The sequence below is a fragment of the Neomonachus schauinslandi genome, chromosome 12 (assembly GCF_002201575.2).
Source record: "Neomonachus schauinslandi chromosome 12, ASM220157v2, whole genome shotgun sequence".
In the NCBI taxonomy this organism is placed as follows: Eukaryota; Metazoa; Chordata; class Mammalia; order Carnivora; family Phocidae; genus Neomonachus; species Neomonachus schauinslandi.
Genome location: NC_058414.1, coordinates 2388421 through 2407802, shown reverse-complemented (window position 1 = coordinate 2407802; position 19382 = coordinate 2388421). Strand labels below are relative to the sequence as shown.

Sequence of the window (19382 nt, the reverse complement as noted above, 5' to 3'; positions counted from 1 at the left end):
GAGCGGAGGGAGCGCGCCTTGGCTCTCTGCGCGGTCCGCCCCGCTGGGTGACTCGGTGGGTTCGCCGCCCCAGTGCCCCACTGTCGTCTCTGCCAGTCTCGCGCCCTGAGGGCGCAGGTTCTCTGGAAGCCTTCTGCCTCCCAGGCAGGACTTAGGGTTCTGGTTCTAGTTAGGATGGATGAAGCACATTCCACCCTACCTCTTCCACTGAGTGCAACTAAAACCTCTGGACAGAATATAAAAACCAGCTCTTGGAGAACTCTGAAAAGTAAATAAGAGCAGACAGATGCGTAGAGACATCAGGCTCGAACAATGACCCATAAGGTGGTGAGCTTCCTTTTTGCTGGGGGCGGGATGGTTCCTTCCATGTGGCCTGACTTGGAGTTCAGGGCAGCCCAAATCCTGGAAGTGTGGACAAACACAGACGGGGAAAACTCCAAAAGGGGGGACCTCTAGCCAGAGGACACGCAAAGAGATGCTGTGGCATGCAGTTCTGCTGCCTCTCCCCACCCCACTTCGGGGTCCCTGCGGGTGAGTGGTGGCGGCAGCCCCGCGGGCTCAGTTGTCTGGTGCAGAAAGTGTGCAACTGCTCAGGGACACTGCAGCCCAGCTTCCTAGCCGGGGGCATCAGGAAACAGTGAGCTGGAAACCGCTCTGTGGGCAACATCGCAGAGCAGATGGGGCCAGAGAAGGAGATCCTTTGGATGTGTGTGAGAAATCCTGGAGACCCCCTAAGCTGTGCATGCAGGGGATGGACAGAATTCACATAGCAGAGGTTTTAAGAACTAATCTAGAAAGTAGACACTACCCAGGACCCCGACTAGTCCCTGGGGAGCACAGGTGTGAAGGTGACCAGAATAGTCCTGCAAAGCCTTTGAAAATTGAATTAGCATTGGATGCACAACCCACAGAACATGCGACAGGACTTGCAGAGTGAGCCTAACTGGGTTAGCTGCCTACTAAAACAAGACAGGGGGACCTGGGTGGCTCAGTTGGTTCAGTATCTGCCTTTGGCTCAGGTGATGATCTCAGGGTCCTGGGATCGAGCCCCGCATCTGGCTCCCTGCTCAGCGGGGAGCCTCCTTCTCCCTCTCCCTCTGCCTGCTGCTCCCCCTGTTTGTGATCTCTCTATATCTCTCTGTCTCAAATGAATAAATAAAAATGAAAGAAGGAAGGAAGGAAGGAAGGAAGGAAAAAAATGGTAAAAAAAAAAAAAGTCATGGAAGCATCTATCTTTAAAAATTCATGGCACTGTATGCAAAACAAAACAGAACAGCCACCAGCTAGCAGGGCTCTTGTCTTATTGTTTGGGTGGCCCCAGTTCTGCCCCCTGGGACTCAAAGAGAGGAACCTACCCTCTGGCTTCAGAAGCAAAAGTCAGCTGTCTGTGCAGCCCCGGGACTGGGACAGGACCGGGAAGGGGTCTCCTGTGACCCCAGGCTCACGGAGAAGACCTAAGGAGAGGGATGTTCTGTGGCAATCCACAGGGCTGTCAAACCGTAGACTGTGGGTCTCGCGCACGGATTTGTTAATTCAGGAAGTCCGGGGCCTGAGGATTTGCATTTTTAACACGTTTCTAAGTATGGCTCAGGTTGGGAGTTGAGGACCACCCGTGGAGAGTCACTGGTTCCTGTTGCCTAAGCCGCTCTGAACTCACCTGCAGGGCATCCCATGCTGCTGGAAGGGAACATACCTGAGTCCTCCGTGTCTCAGGGTGACTCAGCCCTTCCCCCAGGACAATGCCCTCCCTCGGGGCGGGACAATAAGCAATTCTTAGATGGACGGAGTGGTCCCTGAGCACGCCGTCTGGGTTGGGGTGATTTAGGGGGTAGTAATCATTAAATTCACTTTGCGGGAGATGAAGCCCTGCAGCTGAACCCCGGGGGATTACCTGCTCCTACCCATTTGGCAAAGTCAACGAGAGGTTTCCACTCCCTGCGCGCTCTGCGGAACACTGGTTATAAAGGGGAGCCAGGCCCCCTCAAGGGGGGCCCTAAATAATGACAGTCTCTCACCGAGGAGCAGGCAGTGAGCTACCAGCCCGCAGGAGGGAGGCGCCCCCTCCACGGAAGCCGGTGGAAGCCTCTCGTTTAGCGTGCTCCGGATGGCCCACGAGCCCCTGTCATTCCAGCGTGTCCCATGGCTCAGTACACGAGATGTCCGGGGAACCCAAGCTCTGGGTCCTGAGCCCGCTCTCCAGTGAGGGGCAGACAGCAGCGTGAACTGGACACTGCCTGACACTGCCCGGCTCACCACAAGCCCTTGGAGCTCAGACCCCCCGGGCTGCGCACGTGGCCAAGGATGAAAGCATGGATGGTTTTTGTTTTGTTTTGTTTTGTCTAGATTTTATTTATTTACTTGACAGAGAGAGCACAAGCAGAGCACAGGGGAGGGTCAGAGGGAGAAGCAGGCTCTCCGCCGAGCAGGAAGCTGGACGCGGGGCTCCATCCCGGGACCCTGGATCATGATCTGAGCCGAAGGCAGACACTCAACCAACCAAGCCACCCAGGCGCCCCAAAAGCACGGATGGTTTTAGCGGACAGCGAGGGACAGGTAGGGACTGGTTCAGCAGTCACAGAGGGTCCATGAAGGAGTCAACCCCACGAGCTGTCCCTGGGAGCAGGGGATTAACTCCCTAACCTGAGTCTCCTTGGTGGCTTTCTGATCTTTTTTTTTTTGAGGTTTTATTATTTTTTTAAGATTTTATTATTTTTTTAAAGACAGTGAAGCTATCTTCTGTCTTTATTTTTTTTTTTTAAGGCTTTATTTATTTATTTGACAGAAGGAGACACAGCGAGAGAGGGAACACAAGCAGGGGGAGTGGGAGAGGGAGAAGCAGGCTTCCCGCTGAGCAGGGAGCCCGATGCAGGGCTCAATCCCAGGACCCTGGGATCATGACCTGAGCTGAAGGCAGACGCTTAATGACGACTGAGCCACCCAGGTGCCCCAAGGTTTTATTTATTTTTTTAGAAAGAGAGCAGGAAGGAGCAGAGAGAGCATCTTCAAGCAGACTGTGCGCTGAGCGCAGAGCCCGACACGGGGCTCGATCCCAGGACCCTGAGATCATGACCTGAGCCGAAACCAAGAGTCGGACACTCAACCGACTGAGCCTCCCGGGCACCCCTGGCTTTCTGATCATATGACGTGAAAAGCTGGAGCCCACCTCTGAAGGAACAGAATTAGGTTCACTGTCTCTTAAAGCAAGCTTTTCCTTGATTTCCTCGGTTGTCAGAGGAGAAGCTAAGACCTCGTTTGGGGCACTTTCCCGCCCTCAGGCTTTATCCCCACAGGTGGCTTGGTCAGGGATAAATTGCCTCCACTGCTCAGCAACCAGACTGTTTAAATGTTCTAGTCCATATTCTGGCTCTGTAGTACATTTTAACTCAAGTCTCTTCATCAGATGCAACGTGAATTCGTTTGGCTTTGCATTATATTACAACACGAGAGAAGCCTTCCCAGTTTTGCAGAATGTGTGCTGGACTGCATGCTAAAGAATTTTTAGCACTTTTCAGACAGGCAATTCATTTCAGGGGCATTTTGCAGGCAAAACTTACTCATAACTTACTCATCCTTAACTGTTTTAAAGGTATGGCACAAAGGTGCTTCTTGGTCCAATACAAAAAAGAAGGGAGGAAGGAAGGGAGCGGGGAGGGAGGGGAAGAAGAGGGCGAGAAGGAAAGGGGGAGGGAGGAGGGAGGGAAGGGGGGAAGGAAGGAAGGAAAGAAAGAGGGACACCACGGTCATCAGGTAGCAAAGCCGCAGAATGGGGAAGGCGCGCGTCTTCTTGCTCTCAAAGCCATCCATGACCTGTCCCGCCTGCGTCAGGGAGCTGCCCTGCGTGCATGTGGGGTGGTCGTTCACACCTGGCGCCTGACCTGTGTCAGGGCGGTGGGCCTGGAGTTTGACCCTTCGCTCCTCTCCCTGATGGTAAGGGCAGCCTCTCTGCAGGGAAGGCCTAGGAGCTGCAAGTCTGTAGCAAGGCCACACACCAGCCCCGCCCCGCGTGGGGCCACGGAAGCCACAGCGATCCACTAAGAACAAGAGAGAGGGCAGCAGGTCTGAAGACATACGGTGTGGCCCGTGCCCCCAGAGCTGTGATCACCCACCCCCGGCAGCAGGTGCCTCTGGGTTCATGAAGACGCAGAAAAAGCACGCACCCCAGCCAAGCCGGTGTTACAAGGATGCACGGCCCTTTGGTGTAAGAACTTCCCAGTGGCACAGTGAGAAGGTATGACAGCTCCCGAGGGAGAATCCGGAGACTTCCAAGTCAGGAGGGTTTAAGTGAGAAACAGGAAGCACTGATTATGTCCATTTCTCCAGGTGACAAAGCCTGGCCAGCCTTACTGCCTTGTGCACCTGCCTGTCCGGCCGCATCCCCACGCGTCCCCACGCAAGTGTTCAGAACCGGAGGGATTCCATGCCAGTGAAAGTTAACACATTTATGTGAACAGAATTTCCAGTAGATTTCTACCCAAGTAGAAATGTGAATAGATTTGAAACGAATCTTCTTTTTTTCCGACAGGAAGTCCATTGTGACTGATCGGGCAATAAGGATGAGTTTTGTCATTTGGAGTATATAACCCATACCTGAAAATTGACTGGACTACCTTTTCAGCTCTGAGGCTTTCAAGCAAAAGTACAATATGGGGGCGCCTGGGTGGCTCGGTTGGTTGGGCGTGTGACTCTTGGTTTGGGCTTAGGTCGTGATCTCGGGGTTGTGAGATCGAGCCCCAAGTCAGGCTCCGTGCTCGGCTAGGAGTCTGCTTGAGATTCTCTCTCTCTCTCCCTCTGTCCCTCCCCCTGCTTGCACACTCTCTCTTTCTCTAAAATAAATAAATAAATCTTTTTTAAAAAATAAAGCAAAGTTACAATAGGGGCTCCTGGCTGACTCAGTTGGTGGAGGGTGGGAGTTTGAGCCCCATGCTGGGTGTGGAGATTACTAAAAAAAAAAATCCCAGAAATTGTATCCTTTGCCTCTGTTAAACTTATTTTATTTTTAAGGTTCTAGTAGCTATTTCATTTTCTTAAAGAATTTTTTATTTATTCATTTGAGACAGAGATACAGAAAGAGAGAGAGCGCACGCATGAGCAGGAGCACGGGGAGGGGCCGAGGAAGAGGGAGAAGCAGGCTCCCCACTGAACAGGGAGCCTGACAGGGGGCTCGACTCGGGGCTGGATCCCAAGATCTGGAGATCATGACCCGAGCTGAAGGCAAACGCTCAACCATCTGAGCTACCCAGACGCCCCTGTTAAACTTATGATAAAAGTTGATGTAAGCTTAAAATTTCACCAGGGGTACACAGATTTTCAAAATTACTCTCAGGAATACATGATCAAAAATTCAAAGGCCTCTGCCTTAAGGAGATTCCGCCGTAGGGACATTATAAACCTATGTGTACTGTGCTATAATAAAACGACATATCTGGTCTGCGTCCCAGCCCCCCTCTTCACAGAGCTTCCAAAACCCTGAGCCATAGACCTGGTTTCTGTTATTCACCCCCATTAGAGACTCAACGTTTGTGTCCTTCCCAAATCCATATGTTGAAACCTGCCCACCACATGATGGTTTAGGAAGCTGGGCCCCTGGGAGCTGATCAGGGGTAGATGAGGTCATGAGGGTGGGGCCCATGATGGGATTAGTGCCCTTGTAAGGTGAGGAGACCAGAACCCCCGCCCCCGCCCCAGGGACACTGGTTAGTGTCCCAGAGGGGCCCCCCTTCCGTGTCAGCACCCCCCCCTCCCCTGCCCCCGGACAGAAACCATTTGCAGCTCTACCAGAAACAGTCCCCCGGTGAGCCTGGGGCTTCACGGCATCTGGGACGCCGACCCAAGAATAACCCTGAGTCAACCCAGCCCCTTCCCTTGAGAGTCCTTCTGTCATCTGTACCCCCAGGGACATTGACAGGTCACGACGCCCAACTTTGGGCCTCGTTTCCATGATCTGCATAATGTTTCATAGCAACACCTAACTTGGGGGGTTTAGATACAAGACTAGAGCCCCATGCAGCTGCCTCCCTGTCTCCCGGGCTGCTTTCATGGTGCTTCTAGAGAGCTGAGTGGTCCTCCCGACTCCTCACCTGTCCGGTACCCCACAGCGTTCTCCATGTTTGTGCACACTTTGCCCCTTTTGATCCTCACCCTATAAATCTCAACAGATCGCACCAGGTGAGTCGGGTCTCTGTCCTCCTCTGCTCCCCCACTGCCCCCCACCCTCCCCTCCCATCGTCTCATTCCCTCCTCTGGGCCCCTCTCCAGTTCCAGCTCCCCCGGCCCTCGGGTAGGGATGGGCCCCAGCAGGCTCCTACTGGGTCTAAAGAGCTGATTGTGACCATTGTCAAGAATTTTACCAACCAGTTGTTAACCCCGTTCTGAAAAATTGAATTAACTCACTATGACATATAATTACATGAAAAAGCAAAAGTGAGAAATACTCAAAACTCATCACTTCTCAATCATCTTACTACATGTTACTGCTTTTAATCTACGTAAAATATAAATGGATATTTATATCCAGTGAATTGGTAGGATGCAAATATTTTTTTAAAGATTTCATTTCTTTATTCGTGAGAGACAGAGAGAGGCAGAGACAGAGGGAGAAGCAGGCTCCCCGCAGAGCAGGGAGCCCGATCCCAGGACCCTGAGATCATGACCTGAGCCGAAGGCAGACGCCCAACGGACTGAGCCACCCAGGCGTCCCCTGTAGGATGCAAATATGCTGCTGTGTGTGTCTCATCCCCAATCCACTGTGTTCAGAGACTGATGCTGGAGGCTTGTAATCCAACGTGGTGGGAGTATTTACACTGTGGAAACACTATAGTTGGGACTTGATTTATTGTACTATTGATTATCTAGACTTAAGAAAATGATAGTGGAGGGATGCCTGGGTGGCTCAGTCGGTTGAGCGTCTGACTCTTGATTTTGGCTCAGGTCATGATCTCAGGGTCCTGGGATCAAGCCCTGCATGGGGCTCCCTGCTCAGTGCAGAGTCTGCTTGAGATTCTCTCTCTCCCTCTGCCCCCTCCCCCACATTTGCGCGCGCACACTCGCTCGCTCGCTCTCTCAAATAAATAAATAAATCTTAAAAAAAGAAAAAGAAGATGATGGGGCAGTGCTAACAATACAGATTAAACGTCAAAGCCTCTCACGTCTGCAGCTGTCAGCTGGTGAATAACAGAAAAACCTGAGAAAATGCTCTCCAAGGGTTTGAGGACGAGTAAGTATTTAGCAGTGAAATGGCTCGGGTAGTGATGGGCCAGGGGGCTCCATATATGAGTGCTAAAGATGACAGAGGTTTCGGTTTAATCAGTGTAAGTGGGGATTAGAAATCGTTCGCCAGCAGGTTGCACATTACATTCAACAATAATAAATGCGTTAAGAAGTTCGCAGAAGGGACTCGACTCCATCTGTGAAGCCGGGGCTGCATGGAAACCCCACGGCGGCTAAGGTTTCAGTGACAGCGTTCTGTGAGAACCAGGAACTTACACTAGGGGTCGTTGTGTATTTGTCACTATTTCTAAGTTGTATATGACACGTTCTTGAGGTAGGGAAGATGTTAGGGTTCGAAGCCGATGGCCAAGAAAGAATGCTTGAGACGCCTTTGGTGCAGAAAGGTAGTTTTGTTAAAGCAAGGGGACAGGACCCTTGGGCAGAAAGAGCCGCACGGGGGGCCATGAGGGGTGGCCCATTATATACTCTCAAGTTGGGAGGGGGTATAGCAGGAGTCTCTGAAGAATTTTGGAAGCAAGGTTTCCAGGACCTTGACGGGGCTAATTATTGTTGGGAAAAGGTCATTTATTACCATCTAATAAAACCCTACTCATGAGACCCTTCAGATGTAGATCGGTGGGCCATATGCTTGGGGGATGATTGCCAACACGTATCTTCGGGGCTTTAGAGATAAAGGAAATTTTTAAAGGAATTTTTATATGTTAAAGTAGACTTACAGGATCCTGGTGAGGCCGGTTGTGGGCGGGCGGAGGGCGGGGTGGTTCGGGCTAGGATTGCCTTTTGCCCTTAGCAAAGTATTAACATCGGGGCAGTTGAGTCCCTAGAGGAACGTCACTCTGCTTGTTTCAAGGACTTGTCAGTGGGCTGTAGGTAGTAAGGAAATATAATAATTTCTCCTCTGCCTTTGTGTCCCACTAATCAGGTATAATGCATGATAAACACAAACTTATTTTTTATTAAAGATTTTATTTATTTGTCAGAGAGAAAGAGAGAGCACAAGCAGGGGGAGCGGCAGAGGGAGAGGGAGAAGCAGACTCCCCACTGAGCAGGGAGCCCGATGCGGGACTCGATCCCAGGACCCTGGGACCATGACCTGAGCCGAAGGCACACGCTTAACCGACTGAGCCACCCAGGCGTCCCTAAACACAGACTTATATACACACAAGATTTTTGGAGAAAAAATTGAAATACAGAGAATTTAGTAATTGTCCAAAGTGAGATAAAGCGACTTTGGAGGAAAGGAGACATTCCATTACAAAGAGAGGGCTTTGGGCGTGAGCAGGATGCTTGCACACACTTGACCCACATTTTACAGGGGATGTGACTGTGTCTCTCTTGAACCCAGGTCAAGCGCCCTCTGCAGGGACAGCACACTACCTCACCGGGTCCCACGCAGGTCACCCAACTTCTGTGAGCGCCGGTACCCACGTGGGACATCCACACGGCCCCTCCCCGTCAAAACTGGGGGCTTCGCTGGCCCCTGGCCCCCCACTACAGCCTGGGGAGGGTCCAGAGCAGTGGACAGAGGGTCCCAGGGCTCCCCAGTTCCATCCTCCTCCAGGGGACCTGGGATCTGCCTGAAGTAAAACCAGACTGGCAGACCAACCCCTCTCCGTTCCCACAAATGCTCTCGGGTTCCAGATTTTCTTCCCGGTACGGGGAGGGAGACACCCATACAAATGGAGATTTCCCTGATGGATGGAAATTTCCCTCACAAAAGGCCAAGTTCTACTCTGTTTTCTACTCTGTTTTCAGAGCTTCCCCTGCCTCTGCCGTTTGTTTCTCCATCGTTAGGCCAGAGGGGCACGTTTTGGGGTGGCCCCCCCATGCCACCTCCGCAGACAAGCCGACGCCCATTCAGGTCTCTCTAGGAATGGAGACAGATGGCATGTCTCCGGACGTCACATCAGGTCCAGTGGGCACCTCCCGTAGGGACCCCCTTGCCACACCTGCTAAACCCTCCACAGGGGGGCAGCTCACCGCCTCCGAGAAAGGCTGGTCCATGGCTGAATGTCCACACTGCGGCCGGTAAATGCCATCCCTTGCTCAAGCCCATGACCTCTGGGAGACTGAGTACAATCCATTTCCAGGAAGAGGGGCATTTACAGACCGCCCTGCAAGCACAGGGAGCCCAGCCACGGACTGGCATGGGCCAGGGTCGGATCTTCCGAACTCCCTCTCTTAGGGACCGTGCCAGGGCTTTATTAACACGGAGGGTGCCTGGCAGGCTGTCGGTAGAGAACGTGACTTGCTCTCGGGGTCGTGAATTCAAGCATGGAGCCTACCTAAAATAATTTTTTTTTAAATTGGAGTAGCCATGCCCTCTCCAGAAGGGACGAGGTGTGAGAAGGCGAACTACAGAGGAGGGTCAACCTACTGACAAGTGTCCCTCAGCTTCCTTCGTGGAGATAAAATTGTGCCCAAGTGGTTTTTCTTTTTTCTTTTTTAAAGACTTTATTTATTTATTTGACAGAGAGAGCCCCAGCGAGAGCGGGAACACAAGCAGGGGGAGCGGGAGAGGGAGAAACAGGCTTCCCGCAGAGCAGGGAGCCCGATGCGGGGCTAGATCCCAGGACCCCAGGATCATGACCTGAGCCGAAGGCAGACGCTTAACTGACTGAGCCACCCAGGCGCCCCGCACCTCAAGTATTTAAAACAGAATTGAATACCAGAAATTAGCCACATTGATGCACAAGTGTGGAGAAGTCACCTGGGACAAACAGAAGCCGGGGATGTCCCAAGACCCGAGCACCCCTGGGATGGGGGGCCGGGACACCCCAGAAGGGGCGGCTGCCACTCCCCGGAGACGAGGACACCCTGGGTTCTCCCTGCTGGCACCCTCAGCATCGCAGCCAGGGCCACTCTGTGACCAACTCCAGGACGCTAGGGGACGTGCACACCAGCGCACCTTGCAGGAGAGCCTGAGCCCAACGCACCAGGGAGGATGAGCTGCACAAGGGGTCTTGGGGCCAGGATGTGTAATTCCCACCCGCAGGTGCTTGGACCCAGACCCATCTAGCCAGCAGTCATCACTGTGTGATACTCAGGCATGGAATGTTCCAGAAGAGTATATGCCTAAGCGCATTTATGTCTCAAACTCCTGCTTCTTTGGTCATCTCTCACTACAAGTGGTGAAGGAATTCCAAAAATTTATCAGGAAATAAGTTTTGTGGAACTATAGTTGGATTTCCTGCTTAGTGATGTGAAATCTGACAACCACTAGAATTGAAAAGTCTGAAAAATTTCTCTGGAAATATTTCAAATATTCAGAGGAACATCCTTACACAGAACCCACCCTGCGCTAATGTGGTCAAAAACACTCCAAGGAAGCTTTTAGAAAAATCTGTGTTGTTAATGCGGGATTCTTAGCCTCTGAAATGCAACCCAATTCCCTAAATTCTTATGTAAAGTGTACATGAAGATATACAAAAGGAGATTTTTTAAAAAGATTTTATTTATTTATTTATTTATTTATTTGACAGAGCAGGAGAGGGAACACAAGCAGGGGGAGTGGGAGAGGGAGAAGCAGGCTTCCCGCGGAGCAGGGAGCCCGATGTGGGACTCGATCCCAGGACCCTGGGATCATGACCTGAGCCGAAGGCAGATGCTTAACGACTGAGCCACCCAGGCGCACCCCCCCTTTTTTTAAAGATTTTATTTATTTATTTGACAGAGAGAGACCCAGCGAGAGAGGGAACACAAGCAGGGGGAGCGGGAGAGGGAGAAGCAGGCTTCCCACTGAGCAGGGAGCCCGATGCGGGGCTCAATCCCAGGACCCTGGGATCATGACCTGAGCCGAAGGCGGATGCTTAACTATATGAGCCATCCAGGCACCCCACAAAAGGAGATTTCGATGGTGATTTTTTTTTAAGCTTATTTATTTATTTAAGTAATCACTGCACCCAGCGTGGGGCTTGAGCTCAGGACTCCGAGATCTCAAGAGCCGCATGCTCTCATGACTGAGCAGGCCGGGCGCCCGATGGTGACTTAATTTGCAGCAATCGTAACCGCGCGTCTTTAGAGATTCAGGGGGTTTTGGGCGGCCGCGAGGCGCTTCTTGATGAAGTGGCTCACCAACCGTTGTGGCCGTTGCTGGTACTCGACCAGCACCTCGTGGGGGCTGCTGACCTGGTCCCCCTCCAGGCGGTTGAGCAGAGTGACACACACCACGGCCACTGCAGAGAGCAAACGCCGCGTCACGGCCAAGCACCAGCTTTCCAATTGAATTCCCCAAGACAGGCAAGGAGTCCCCTCGGCTGTCCCGCAGGCCTGCCCTGTTCTCGCCTGATTCCTCCCCGCCTTCACCTCGAAAGAAGCTTTCAAGCAAGTCCCTTGAAAGCCAGGCTTCTGGGAATTCTGGAAGGGGGAGCGGACCCTGAAGGCGAGCCTAGGAACTTGGGGATGGATTAACCGCTAATCAGGAGTCTAAGGAGCTTTGAAAGCAGGCTCACGGCAGTGTCGGGAGCCTCCTGACCTGAGTGGAGGCGGGTCTTTCTCGTCCCACTCCGTGCATGCTAGCCACTGCACAGCCACTGAGGACCCCGCCCTGGACGGTGTGACAGTCAAAGGTGTCCGAGCATAGGGCTGGACAATGCCACCCCATCCAGAAACTTGCCTCGGGGGAGGGTGGGTGGAAGGCAGCCGCAGCTGGCAGGTGGTGAGTGGTGGGTGATGGGGGCGGGAGGAGGATCTGGACGGGACCCCGGTGACCAGACGCTCGCCTGCCTACCTGGGATGCTGCATGCACCGCATATGGCCGCCAAGACCGAAGACTCCATCTCGATGTTGCAGATGCCAGCCGAGTGGGCTGCCTGCAAGTACTTCTGCTTGTCCTTCTCTGTGTAGGAGCAGAGCGCGCCGTCCAGACGGCCTTGCCCTGAAGACAATTGCACATGTGCCAACGTTGACCTGGGTGTGCTCACCACTTGCACACAGTAAGCACCTACTGCATGCCAGGACTGTGCTACCCGCCAGGACACAGGGACACTTCGGATCCCTCCGGGCCCTGCCCGCCCATAAGCAGAGCACTCTAGGCACCATGGAAACCCGGAAGAGACAGGAGCCCCGGGCAGGATGGAGACCCCTCCCTGTCACCTTCATAGAAGTCTGAGGTGCACATGGTGTTCCCTAGGACCGTGGGGAACTCCAGCAGATCCAAAGCACACTGCATCAGCTCCTCCGCGAGCTCCTCATCCAGGTGCGTCCTCTGAACCACCCGCTTCCCCAGGACCACCTGCTCGAACACTGGCTTGAAGGAGGCATCCACCGCCTGCCGGGTGATGACCACAGAGCCAGGCTTCAGACCTGAAGAGAGAAGCAGGTGTTGCGGCCACGCAGGGCAGGTGGGGAGGGCACCGCAGAGCGCACGCAGAAAGGAAAATGACCCATCTACAGACCAAAATACCAGGACACCTGGTAACGTTCTAAAAGGCAATTGCTAAGGATCCATTTTCTGCATCAAATTCTTTCTTCTGATGATAGAAGTAATGCATAAGCCTTGCAGAGAATACGGAAGAGAAAAGAGCAAAGAGAACGAAACTGCTGGGGACCCCCTGTCCCTGTTACATGTTCTGAGTCCTCCAGCCCTTGCTGATTTTAACTGACACGCCACCGCTCAGGTGACCACAGTGTGCTTACCTGGTCCCTGCTTTGTGCTTTTTCATTATTTATGACTTCAAATAACTACAGAAGTAGAAGAGTCTAAGGAACCCCTGTGCACCCCAAACCCAGCTCCAGCACCTCCCGACTCCCAGCCGATCCCATCTTCCTTTGATCCCTGCGATACTAGGGTTCCACTTCCCAAGTTTCCTGGGCATCCCCTCCTGGGGCATTTTCACATTTGTAGGGACATCACTCTGCTCCTATTCTTTGATCTTCTAATAACTTTGTGTGGGATGTGACCATGAGCCTTTCCGAATACTTACCTGAAAGGGAAGTTGGGTTTCTTAAACATTTAGGAAGCAGGGACGAGGAAGCTAGGGGATGGTTCTAGAGCCCCCCCATCAGCCGTTTCCAGGAAATGTGACAAAGCATGTCTTGGTCCCCTGTGTATTTATCTGGACTTTCTCTCCCATGCTGTTTTGGTCCCTATTCTGGTCAGTGGAGTTGCTCCCACCCTGGGGCTTAACCTGCAGGGCGCTCAGCTGCTGGCTCTCATTCCTTCACAAGCCCAGGGATGTCACACCCCTTCTGCTGTCCTCGTCACCCTCAACCTGGGGCGTGTGAGCCCCTCCCAGAAGGGGCCAGGAACAGGGCAGCCCTGAGCCCCCGGGTGGGATTGTCAGAGTCAAGAAAGCCAGCAGCTTACGTAAAGCAAATGTGCCCTGGGCTTTCTCACTGCATCCTGTCCTCTCTTTGCCCTCTCTCTGGCATTCAGAGACAAAACAAAACAACACGCTCAGGATCAGCCTGGGGACCCTTTAGGCAACTTAAGGACACTTAGCTTTGTGTTCCATCTCTCTCTTTGATTTTCCTGTTGGTTTTTTCCTACGGTGATTCGAATCCTTGCAGGAATAGGGAGGTGCAGAGGACAGGAGAAAGGCAGAGAAGCGGTTAGAAGGAAGGGAGAGAGGCAGGCAGGCAGACAAGGAGGTTCCGAGCACATCACCCCAAGAGGACGAGGCTCTGCAACGCCGGGCCCCGCACCTTTCCGCAACCTACTTCCGGGGGCTGGGTTGGGAGAATCAGCTGGATGAAAAGTAACAAAACGAGCTTCTTTTCATGCCTCCTGCTGATGAGCTTCCGCGGACAAAGCCGGTAGACGCTCTGAGTACCCAAGCCCGCCCTGCACGGGGCCTGCCCGCAGGGAGCTCTAGGTCCTCGTGTGCGGGATGCTGGCCCCGGGCGGAGGCCTCCTGCACACTTACCAATCCCCCCGGACGTGCCGATGCGGATGACGGTGACGTCGGAGCAGTGGGCGTGGTAGAGAAGCTTGATGAGCTCGTGCAGCATGATGGAGGTGGAGGGGATGCCTATGCCGTGCTGGAACCAGGGAGAAGCGCCCATGTGTGTCAGGGTGGGTGCCCCTGGGCATGTCAAGCCGGCAGTCGGACAAGGGGGATGTCTAAACATCACTTTGGGAGGTGCCAGAGCACGCACGTAGCTGTGACGCAGGTCGCCACCCCGGGAGGCTCGGTGGGGAAGCAATGACCTGCTCCTGTTATCTGGAGCTGAATACCATCTCTGCACCCCGGAGTGCCCTGGACGGTTGCTCGCCGTGCCCACTCTGACAGAGGACACTGGTGTTGAGGGGCCCCGGGCCATGGGTGCAGAGGGCAGGCCAGGGAGGGTGCTGGCAGAGCCCGAGGCCCGAGCCCAGCGCCAGGGCAGGTACTCACGCTGACAGACAGCACGGGGCCCACTTTGAACATGGCGTAGCGGTCGGTCCCCCTGCAGATGTTGGGATACTCCGCACCTGGGTGGTCAAGGCCCAGCTCCTTGGCCATGTATTTGGCAAAGGCCTCCATCCGGGTAGGGCTTCCCCCAACACACACGAACTGCGGCCAGAGAACAGAGCCCCGTCAGTCCGGGCACGGCACACCATCTTCGTAGCAGGGTTCCCTCCAGGGGGGACCCCCGACCAACATCAGCGTCACCTAGATGTTGCAGGTAACGAAGGTCCCTGGCCCCAGCCCAGAGCTACTGCGCCTGGGGAGCCCCGTTATGGGTGCTTCCGTGAGTGATTCAGACACTGGTGATTTGGATGCTCACCCAGTTTGACAGGCACTGACTGGGTCATGGGATCACTGCTCCATGCACAAGGCCCCTGTGTAATCCATCCCACACAACCCAGGAAAACCAGACCCTTGCTCTCTCTCTGGGGAGGAAATTCCAGGTTCTGTCCATCATGTGCACAGCTCGGTCGGTGCCTGGAGGGAGCCTAGGTTTGGCATACAATGATGTGGACTCCTCGCTGTGCGATCAGGACCCCACAGCCCCTCTGTAAGATGGGCTTCTAACCAACAGCTCCCCTGCCATCCAACGGTCAGATGGCCACAGTGTAGAAAGAGCCAGGGGCCCAGTGGGGGCTGGGGAACTGGGAGCTATCACGTGGGTAGGTGGCTCTCAGAGACAGAAAACCTTTCATCTGCAAAGTGCCACATACAATAACTTATTTTTCATTTTGTTTTACCCAAGAGGGAAAGGTACATAAGCCAGTTTTAAGGAGTTTGATGATGAAAGAATGATTCATCTCTAAACATGACAAACAACGTTTCCATAGCCTAGAAAAAATTTTAGGTTAAATTCTAATGCGTGGAAAGCAAATAAATTAAGACCACAATGCACAGCAAAGGAAACCGTCACTCAATGACAAAGCTACTGAGTGGGAAACGATGTTTGCATATGACATGTCTGATAGGAGTTACTATCCAAAACATAAAAAGAACTTATACAACTCAACAGCAAAAAAACCCCAAAAAACAAAACACAAATAATCTGATTTTTAAAAATGACCTGAATAGACATTTCTCCAAAGAAGACACCCAGATGGCCAACAGACACATGAAAAGATGCTCCACATCACTCAGCATCAGGGAAATGCAGATCAAAACCACAATGAGATACCACCTCACACCTGTCAGAATGGCTAAAATTAACAAGTCAGGAAACGACAGATGTTGGCGGGGATGCAGAGAAAGGGGACCCCTCATGCCCTGTTGGTGGGAATGCAAACTGGTGCAGCCACTCTGGAAAACAGTATGGAGGGTCCTGAAAAAATTAAAAATAGAACTACCTTATGACCTAGTATTTCTACTACTGGGCATTTACCCAAGGAAAATGAAAATACTAATCAGGAAGTTATATGCAGTCTTATGTCTATTGCAGCAGTATTTACAATAGTCAAGATATGGAAGCAGCCCAAGTGCCCATTAATAGATGAATGGATACAGATGCGTGTGTGTATATATGTGTGTGTGTGTGTGTATGTATATGTACACACATGTACACACACACACAGAGGAATATTACTCAGCCGTAAAAAAAGAACATTTGCCATTTGCAACAACGTGGATGGAGCGAGAGGGTATAATGCTAACTGAAATAAGTCAGTCAGAGAAAGACAAACACCAGAGGATTTCGCTCACATGTGGAATTTAGGAAACAAAACTAACTAACTAAGAAAAAAGAGACAAACAGAAAAGCAGACTCTTAAATACAGAGAACAAACTGGTGGTTGCCAGGGGCGCCTGGGTGGCTCAGTCGTTAAGCGTCTGCCTTCGGCTCAGGTCAGGATCCCGGGGTCCTGGGATCGAGCCCCGCATCGGGCTCCCTGCTCCGCGGGAAGCCTGCTTCTCCCTCTCCCACTCCCCCTGCCTGTGTTCCCTCTCTCGCTGTGTCTCTCTCTGTCAAATAAATAAATAAATAAAATCTTTAAAAAAATTTAAAAAAAAAGAAGAACACATGGGGATTTGTCTCATGGTTTGAAATGAACATGGCGGCTGCTGGGACAGTCACTGGTTGTTTTGATTTTGACTCTAAACATTAGCACATCTGTACCCACAGGGATCAGACATTTCAAAAGTCCTGTGCCAGGATAAACCAGCCCTGAGGAACTCAGGACTCTGGGGGGTGAGGGGGAGGATTAGAAGCAAAATAAGCCATTACAAAAAAGATAAATACACACACCTTAAATCACAAACAGACACATGTAATTACTCACTTATTATCCCTTGCTCCTCTACAGAAAGTTCTGTGTCCCCTTTTTCCTTTTCTCTCAGTGGGGCATTCGGAAATTTATTGTATGTGGTTCCCATTACACGCTGAATTTATAAGAGATTATTTAGGGACCAGTATGGCAGAACTTAGTTTTCTTTCACTCATTAGTTTACATATCTTAAAAGTAACGATTTGTAAAAATCTGATGAAGATATAACTTTTTTTTTTTTTTAAGATTTTATTTTTAAGTAATGTCCACACCCAACCTGGGGCTCGAACTCACGACCCCAAGATCGAGAGTCGCATGCCGGCCAGGTGCCCCCTTGGTGACAAGATAACTTGATGACCTGGTCCTCTGTCGCCAAGTCTACCCATATCATCTACGAGGAGGCTGATCTTAAGACAAACCCCCAGGATCGAAAGCCCTGTTTTTTACCTTCACATCTCCGAACATCGCAGGGAAATCATGCGTGCTGGTGCTGAGACTGAAATGGTAGAGGACGTCTTCTTGCATTGCTGCTACGTTTGGGTTGGTGGGTTGTACAAGGTGGTCACTATTACAAAAGAGGAAGGTGAAAGGTTTATGGAGCATCAGCGCCCGGGGCCACCGTAACAGAGGTGCCTGGTGTCAGCGAGATGCGTGCAGCACGTCATGGGGTGAGATAGGCCACCCAGCCCACAAACGCTCCCACTTCCGTCTCCGTTCTGCCCCCTCCTCCTTCCCCGTCTCCCCTCCTCACACCCCGGGCCCCTGTTTGGAGGTTGATCAGAAAGAGCTCAGAAGAGCACAGGAAAGTACAAAGATCAAGATGCTAAATAGAAAGAGGATAGCCAGTAGGCTACCCAACTCCATTTCATTCGACACATGACCTTGGCTTTATTTTGAAAACAATACATTCACGTAGAAAATACGGATGGAAATTCAAGAAAAAGAATTGCCCCTAGTTCTCCCTTCCGGAGATAACCTTTGCAGTGCACCTTGTATGTAATTATTCTCGCCTGGCTGCATTTGCCAGTGCTTCCGTGCGATGCCCAGTGGGAGGGAGAGAAGACATCTTTCCACTTTGGTTTTCTTTTCAGTGGTTTTCACTTTCAGCTTGAAAGTGTGTGTGGCTCCCATTATTATTTCTACTGGACAGCACACCACTGACCTAGGGTCAGCAAACTTCTCTCCATTAAAGGCCTGAGAGTGAATATTTTTGGTTTTGCAGGCCACAGGGGCCCCATCGCAACTCAACCCAGCTGTTGTCACATGGAAGGGACCACAGACAACATGCAGGCGAGTGGGGTTGTGCTCCAATAAAACCTTATTTACACTGCATCTCCAGCTTGCCACCCTTACACGCACCTCCTTCAACATCCATGCCTGACTGACTCCCACGGGCAGCGGGGCTCCCCCAAACCCTGGCCTGCGGGGCCCCTGGGGTGCAGAGACACATATGGATCCCTGAGTCAGGGCACTCAGGACTTTCTTGTTCTTCCTTCTGAGTGTGACTTTCTGTCCAGAACCCACTGATCTGTTTCCTCTTCAATCTAACTCAAGAAAGAAAGGAAGGAAGGAAGGAAGGAAGGAAGAAAGAAAAAAAGAAAGAAAGAAAGAAAGAAAGAAGAAAGAAAAAAAGAAAGAGGGAAGAAAGAAAGAAGAAAAAAAGAAAGAGGGAAGGAAGAAAGAAAGAAAGAAAAAAGAAAGAAAGAGGGAGGGAAGGAAGGAAGGAAGGCAGAAAGAAAGAGGGAAGGAAGGAAAGAAAGAAAGAGAAAAAGAAAGAAAGAGCGAAGGAAGGGAGGAAAGAAAGAAAGAAAGAAGAAAGAAAAAAAGAAAGAGGGAAGGAAGGAAGAAAGAAAGAAAGAAGGAGGGAAGGAAGAAAGAAAGAAAGAAGAAAAAAAAGAAAGAAAGAGGGAAGGAAAAAAGAAAGAAAGGGAGGGAAGGAAGGAAGGCAGAAAGAAAGAAGGAAGGAAGGAAAGAAAGAGAGCGAGGGAAGGAAGGAAAGAAGGAAAGAAGAAAGAAAGAAAGAGGGAAGAAAGAAAAAAGAAAGAAAGGGAAGGAAGGAAGAAAGAAAGAAAGAAAGAAAGAGGGAGGGAGGGAAGGAAGGAAGGCAAAAAGAAAGAAGGAAGGAAGGAAAGAAAGAGCGAAGGAAGGAAGGAAAGAAAGAAAGAAAGAGAAAAAAGGGAAGGAAGGAAGAAAGAAAGAAAGAAAAAAGAAAGAAAGAGGGAGGGAAGGAAGGAAGGAAGGCAGAAAGAGGGAAGGGAGGAAAGAAAGAAAGAGAAAAAGAAAGAAAGAGCGAAGGAAGGGAGGAAAGAAAGAAAAAAAGAAAGAGGGAAGGAAGGAAGAAAGAAAGAAAGAAGGAGGGAAGGAAGAAAGAAAGAAAGAGGGAAGGAAAAAAGAAAGAAAGGGAGGGAAGGAAGGAAGGCAGAAAGAAGGAAGGAAGGAAAGAAAGAAAGAGAAAAAGAAAGAGAGAGCGAGGGAAGGAAGGAAAGAAGGAAAGAAGAAAGAAAGAAAG

The 19382-nt window shown here is 51.4% G+C and overlaps 1 protein-coding gene across 3 annotated transcripts in view; it reads right to left on the bottom strand.

The window, feature by feature from the left end:
• Nucleotides 1-11104: 11104 nt before the first annotated feature.
• UPP1 (uridine phosphorylase 1) overlaps nucleotides 11105-19382 on the bottom strand; it is a 27419-nt gene continuing 19141 nt past the window's right edge. For all 3 annotated transcript variants that reach the window (XM_044920098.1, XM_021703707.1, XM_021703708.1), the window contains 6 exons: nucleotides 17321-17438; nucleotides 14565-14723; nucleotides 14094-14208; nucleotides 12322-12531; nucleotides 11957-12103; nucleotides 11105-11402 (listed from right to left, as the gene is read on the bottom strand). In XM_044920098.1, the coding sequence (XP_044776033.1) occupies nucleotides 11245-11402; nucleotides 11957-12103; nucleotides 12322-12531; nucleotides 14094-14208; nucleotides 14565-14723; nucleotides 17321-17438 (907 nt within the window). In that variant the 3' untranslated portion in view covers nucleotides 11105-11244. The remainder of the gene's footprint in view (nucleotides 11403-11956; nucleotides 12104-12321; nucleotides 12532-14093; nucleotides 14209-14564; nucleotides 14724-17320; nucleotides 17439-19382) is intronic.